The sequence below is a fragment of the Saccoglossus kowalevskii genome, chromosome 19 (genome assembly GCF_978046115.1).
Source record: "Saccoglossus kowalevskii chromosome 19, keSacKowa6.1, whole genome shotgun sequence".
NCBI classification, from domain to species: Eukaryota; Metazoa; Hemichordata; class Enteropneusta; family Harrimaniidae; genus Saccoglossus; species Saccoglossus kowalevskii.
This window is the reverse complement of record NC_140659.1, coordinates 23,062,339-23,069,196: the sequence shown is the minus strand read 5'-3', so window position 1 is coordinate 23,069,196 and position 6,858 is coordinate 23,062,339. Positions and strand designations below refer to the sequence as shown.

At 34.8% G+C, this 6,858-nt stretch overlaps 1 protein-coding gene across 1 annotated transcript; it reads left to right on the top strand.

Annotated features, from left to right (window-relative positions):
- The first annotated feature begins 206 nt into the window (after positions 1-206).
- LOC146730905 (uncharacterized) lies at positions 207-5,358 on the top strand. The gene is made up of 2 exons (XM_085493757.1): positions 207-330; positions 3,129-5,358. Exons 1-2 carry the CDS (start codon positions 207-209, stop codon positions 3,914-3,916), a joined length of 912 nt encoding a protein of 303 aa, XP_085349883.1. The 3' UTR covers positions 3,917-5,358.
- The last annotated feature ends 1,500 nt before the right edge of the window (positions 5,359-6,858 follow it).

Sequence of the window (6,858 nt, the reverse complement as noted above, 5' to 3'; positions counted from 1 at the left end):
GGTTAATTAGTGGCATGAGACCTGAAGCATTTGTGCATGAAGCATGCTGGGAGAAAAACGCCCTCAGTGACAGGAGTGAACACTGGAGTCAATTTGTGACATTACATTAGTTTTTGCGTTATAACCCACGCAAGATGAACTTTGTAAATCTATCCACTTCATTGCGATTATTATTTCGATCTAGCGTGCAATTTTCGTTCCTAAGGATGGCGTCATCACTGGTTATGAAAGGATATATGCACGATATTGTCATGGATAACGGTGACTGCAGAGTGACAGTGAAACATGACAATGGTTTACCGTACGATGCGTACGATTTTAACTGGAGAGGTGAGTGTTTATAAACCTATATAATGACCTTGTTGTCACCCTAGGGCACAATTCCAAAAACCGTACCTGCACACGAATTGGTTACGTCATAAAATACAAGTCCTTCAGTCGAGGTCGTTTGTTCGGTATATACATGCACAGTCAGCTGGCATTGGTGTATATGATATATACCCAGCGACACCAATGCCAGCTGACTGTGTATACATGGACGTAAAAGACAGACCTCTATGCTATATAAAATTACAATAAAGATACTTAAGCCATAACCAATAAGGTGGCACAAATTAGGTGAAAATATACTGATAATAACGGTAATAAATCCTGGCTTGTTGAACAGAACGATCATGTAGTCAGTCGGGTCACGCCCTTCCTGCCAAAATGGCCGAGTGGTTGAAACTAGGTCATAGCGTGACGCGCGAGGAAGTCATAATAAAACGAGGAAGTGGTCGCATATTTTGGCGTGGCAAGCATGGGAAAACCGCCTAATACAAACGCCAAGGGTTCGAATCCTACTAGATAAACACTCGCCGGAACCAACACAGTGGTTTTGGCTTTCCCTTTCAACTAATCGGGACATTGAAGTGGTTAGGAAATTGAACACCACCCATCGACCCCGTTCATCGACTAACGTCGTGTCAGAGCTACCGTGAAAACGTAAAACAAATAAACTGAAACTCATCAGAACATAAAAAGTGAACAAAGAACGTCATGAAAGAATAATAAACCTCCCAAAACGCCACCATGCAAAAGTAAATAAATAAAATAAATAAATAATATAACTTTCGAATTATACCATAGACAGTGTAGTACAGTGTCTTACAACACTGTCTGTCACGTAATTTGTTTAATAGTTACCTGATCGTGACAAGAGAGAAACACAAATATAAATTCAAGGGAAAGTTTTGCTAGATATTAAATTGTCACGACGGCATTCCCCATATTACGAAAACAATTCAGCAATTTACCTCTGTGGTGTAGTGGTACTGTGCGTGGAATTATTGATTAAGGGTTAGAATTTAGCTGTTAACATTCTTTTAGGAAGTTTCACAATCAAATCATACGTCCAATAATACCAGTATATTTATTTCATTAGTTTAACAACTTGTATGGTAGAAATAAATCAAAAAAGATTTGTTTACACAAAAATGAATATCAAATATATGTGGACACATTTATTCTCTCAATTTAACAACTTGTAATGGTGGAAATTAATCAAATACGAGTTTTTTACAGCTAAAGAACTAAGAATTACTAGTTCCCCCTTTCTATCTTTCACCCCCCCCCCAAAAAATAATGTATCGCTCCGTTTAGAATGTATTGACCCACAGATTAATGCATATTCATGAGCACAGAAACTGCCACATCATGAATGAATTAGCATAATTTTGAAAATTGTGTATAAAGTGTAGACAAATCTTCTGGAATTATGCCCAAGTCTATCCCATAACAAACAATTCGAGCATAATCACACAACGGATTACCAAAAACCTGCTATAAGGGTCACGCAGTACCTAAATTGTTTGCCATAATAGGGCGCAATACATAACAGTTACAATAGACTCGCTATCAGAGATCATACCACCAATTACCGACAATGTTAGCATTTGGGTGAATTTCTCCAAAAAAGGGTTACAAAGATCGAAATATTGTTGAAACACACTGTATGCAATCGAATTCCAGCCAGTAAAACACATTTTTGGCAAGCTCAAATGCTAACATGTCTTTGTTTAGTTGTTCACTTTATAATACCTAAATGCCCAGCGACAAAAATGATTCATTTGATATGAAGACCTTATTTAATGTTTTTCTACAAGGAATGAAATGATGATGATGAAAAAAGTACCACAGTAAAATAACATTGCAAAATGATTTTACAAAGTAAATAACTAACTAACGTATTATGTTATCATGCTAACATCTCATTCAGACTTGCATGTCACAACATTTTCAAATTATTGTTTATGATCCGTTTTAAAATTATAATTTCTAAGAATGATGCCAGATTTGTTGTATGGTAATTAAAAAAATCTAAAATTTGGTGAACTACGGTTAAATGTGTATGGGTTTAATGTAAACAATCACGTAAAGTAATAAAAAAATCAGTATTGTTAAATGAAAGAATGATAATAAACTTGATGGACCGGATACGTCTTTTGCGTCCCAAAGTCGTGCAGCAAAAGCACCCAAGCTGGCGAGGGCACGTACGTCGTAAGATCGAGGCGATAAAAGCTGCATCAATCCAATAAACGCTTTATCATATATCTTATAGGTGTAATTACAATTTTACCATGACGTGACCTCAAACACACAGCGTAATTTAGAATGACCCGTTTTGTTTTGATTAGTGAAGTCTAGGCGCGCTGGGCTGGCCGTGATACGGGAAATTATTGCCACTTCCAATAGCGATACAGGGCTTGGCAATACGTGGTATATGATTACATAAATTGTGTTTAAGTTAGTGTTCTTGTATTGTCTCTGGTAATTTTAATTTATGAATAAACCTCTGATTAAAGTAAAATTTCACAATGTGTGAGTTGTCTCACAGACTCTGTAACACATAATAACAGTTTCCATATCGTTCCAACAATCAAGTATGATTGGCAAACGAATATCACTGCCCACTGAATGTGTTATATGCAAAATATATCATTGTATGTGACACCATCGAGGGCGAAACTCCTAATCTTCCAGAGAATAGTGGAATTCTGTCACCAAACTATTTGTTTTGCACCTGTTCTGTGTTCTGTGTAGTTCTAGTTTGTCTTAAGTTATTTGTTCATTAATTATTACCTCCTCAGGTCATATTGGTTTATGGGACCATTGCAAGTGGTCTAATTCCTTGAGATATCATTGTATTGTAATTGATGAAAGGTTCACAGGAATAGATAAGTTTCAGAATGAATCCATGTTTGTGATAGGACGCATGAATATAACAATCAGCAGTGAATATTATCAAGCTATTAAGAATCGAAAACCAGTAATTCTTCAATTATGGCTGAGTCATATTGGAAGAATGTCTTTGAACTATCATCATACTGAAGTCGATAAGGAAACTAATCATATTCTGTCATCAATGGATGTGTTTCATGTATGTATGAATAAAGTTACTCGCAAATCAGCTCCATTGCCAGAATGGTACAAAGAAAAATATGGTCCATACGCTAATGGCCCTGTGGCAAAAGTGATGAAGAAACTTGAAAAGGTTAAAGAAGTATACAAGTACACTGGGAGAGTGCAATATCACGATATCGATTACTACAATCATGCATCATATAAACTGTACTTAAAACTGTGTTCGAATTGTGCACACAGTGCTGTTGCTGATGGGTTTTTTACCAAAGTCACTGATGACTTCGCATTGTATCAAGTGAAACATATTTCCACCCTATACCTTAGTGAGACTAATGTAAATGATGAACTTATTGTAGATACCTGGGAGGATGAAAACAACAATGATACAGTTCACTTTATCATTAGTAAAACAGATACTGGTAAAGAAGTATTTCATTGTACAATCAGAATTTATTCTCAGAAAAATTATAACCCATGCATGCCTGGTCTTAGAGATGGCAAATCAAAGTTATAATTACCGAAAAAGTAATGGTATATGACAAACAAATCTTTATGGGTTTTACATCACTAGGAAAACTGTATGTATGATTGTTTTTAGTTATTTTTGTTTATAGGATGAAATTAAACTGATATATTACATGTATTATTGTTTCTGCAAGATTGAAAACTCGTCTTCAAATTCAATTCATCCAATGACTCTAATATATAAATATATTGTCTCAAAGAACTTAATATCTGACAGGTCACAAACACAAAAGGGTCCACTGTGGCACAAGTACATTCAGTTTAAACTTGCGAAAATGAAAAAGCAACAAATAATTGTATTATACTGCCCTTGTGAGTTACAAAGTTCATTGTACAACACACTTTACAGATACTTCTATAATGGTGTAAAGACTTATTTAATTAATTAATTTGAAGCAAAATCTAAAAACTCCAGTGCTGCTCTAGGTAATATATTGACATGATTAGTTTTAATATAACATCTATGCATATTAAGTAACTATTTTGCATATTATTGTTATAATTTTTATTGGTACCATGGAGTTATTTTGGGGGTTGTTTGTAGTTTATTTTTTAGCTGATTTGTAGTCCCATTAGATAACTGCTTATTGGATTTCAACCAAGTGTGGGTTCCATGTGTTTTAAAAGGCTAGTTCTGTGTTCAGCAATAGGCTTGTTTTATTTAATAGCTTAATGTGTATTTGTAATAGACATCAAAATGTAAGTTTCAATAAAATGAAATATAAGTGCTATTCATTGATATATGCATAATTCACATATGAATTGTGATATTGTATTAGTAGTTCCCGTTCGGACAGTAGTCTGAAAGCGGGAAATAGTAATTTTGCTTCAGTGTGTGTATGCGTGCATACATTAGTGGTATCAACGTTGTGACCTACCCAGTGACGAACCTCACTATTTTCATAATTTATATTAATATTTAACCGAATTTAAGTCAGGTTTACGTAGCTTTAGTATAGTAGATGGGTTAGGCATGGTACAATTATATACATATTAATATTAATATAAATTGTACCTTACCTTCCACATTTAATGAACATAATCTTTGCAAACATTTCTATGTTATTCACAGGATAAATTAAAACGCAATTCTATGTTGAATTGAATTGTAATTGAGTTTTGTTAAACTCCAATTAAAACGCAATCCTATATATGGAGGTGTTTTAATCGATTTCATGACGCAACTGTATTGAAATTTAATACAACAATATTAAATGTTAATCCAATATGTGCCGTTACAACGATGGTAAGACGTGTATATGTATGTGTGTCTATGTGTGTGTGTGCATGGTCAAATTTTGGATAACATTTGATGGATTTCATTCAAAGTTGGTACACATACATGTCATGGAGGTATATATAATTACTAGAAGTTGTTTTGTAATTAGATTCTGTTTAAGAGGGACAATAAAATACATGTATCTATACAAAGTTGTTGGCTACCGAAGTATTTTTATTTTGTAAATACATTTTCGCCTGCTATTTTATCCGGTTCAAATCGTTCAGCAACATTTTTGACATATTCGTTGTACATCATATGGAATATACAATATACTATATTGACCACCTGGAGTTTTATAAACCCTGAAGGTCTCATGCCACTAATCAACATAAACTACAAGATCGAGATGCGGTGTATTTTGCTGTACGGTCGCAGGATACACCGCATCACTCGTGAAAATAACTTCCATACGCAACGAAAGCCACGGGAAGGGTGTGGGGTTCTGTCATAATATTCATGGTTGGATCTCATTAATGTTTCGTTGACTCCTAATGCATCTAAATCTATCCGGGTAATATGTTGATTTATTTATGAGTATATTTGAGACATAGTGAAACATTGTGGATATTAAGAGAGCAAGTTCAAGTTGGGATAACATTGGGCAACCAAATTAAATCAGTTTATATGTTTCTGGTTATATACCGGTAGTAATCATTCTAGGGCAGAAGAAATTGTGTGTTTTTATACAATACAACATAATTAATTTCGGCTGGTGACGTCATGGGTTCTTGTAAATTTTGTTTGTTTGTAATAAGGCCACACCGACTTAATTTTATGAATGACATCCGCGCGCGCATTAGTTTTTGCTTGTTCTCAAAAAAAAAAAAAAAAAAAAATAATCTCCGACGACGAGTCTCCACAGTCGGTTTTCTGTCCGGAACTTGCCGACTCCTATTGTCGCAAAGCGCCGACTTGTCGTAAAACTCGTTTTGGACTACCTCAAAACCAAACTCCGCGAAATTAGATGCGCGTTACGTAAAGCGCAAAGACCTATGGGAAATGGATTGTCTCAAAACATGCCAATTTTGTCATAAATGATCCAACATGGCGACCACAACACCAAAATACGTGAGCATAAAAGTTCAGAGGTAAAACGGAGAGATTGTTGTAGACTGGTATGCATTTGATGTTGGCCAGGGAGATGTGACGTTTACACAGCTATATTTTCTGATTCGGATAATTTGCTTGCACACACAGCCAGTAATATTTTGATCATATGACAAATTTTCATCAAGATACATGTACATAATTTTCTGCATTCAAATGTTTGTTGACTCTCTGTTGGTGTTTTTTTTTCAATATCGAGCCTCTTAAAATTTGATCCATAGTTAAAGTAGTTCTAGAGCATTTGTGTCTACACTTAGTCTATCTGTCTAAAAGCTGCAGTTTGAATGTCAAAGAAGTTAATTTCCAGGTTGCTGTTGACAAACTTATTGTTCATTTTTAATTATTTTTTTTCAATACAACATCTACCTTATCCTATTGCCTTTTCAAATTCAAAGGTGATGATACCTGTGACTGCAATACAGTACGAGATGTGTACATCAACATGTGCCCCCTACAAATAAAGACTTGTTGTTGTTTTTTTGATACACTGTGGTTGAATTCGTAATAACAGCTCCGTAGTCCTGTGGTTTTAGCAGCATTTT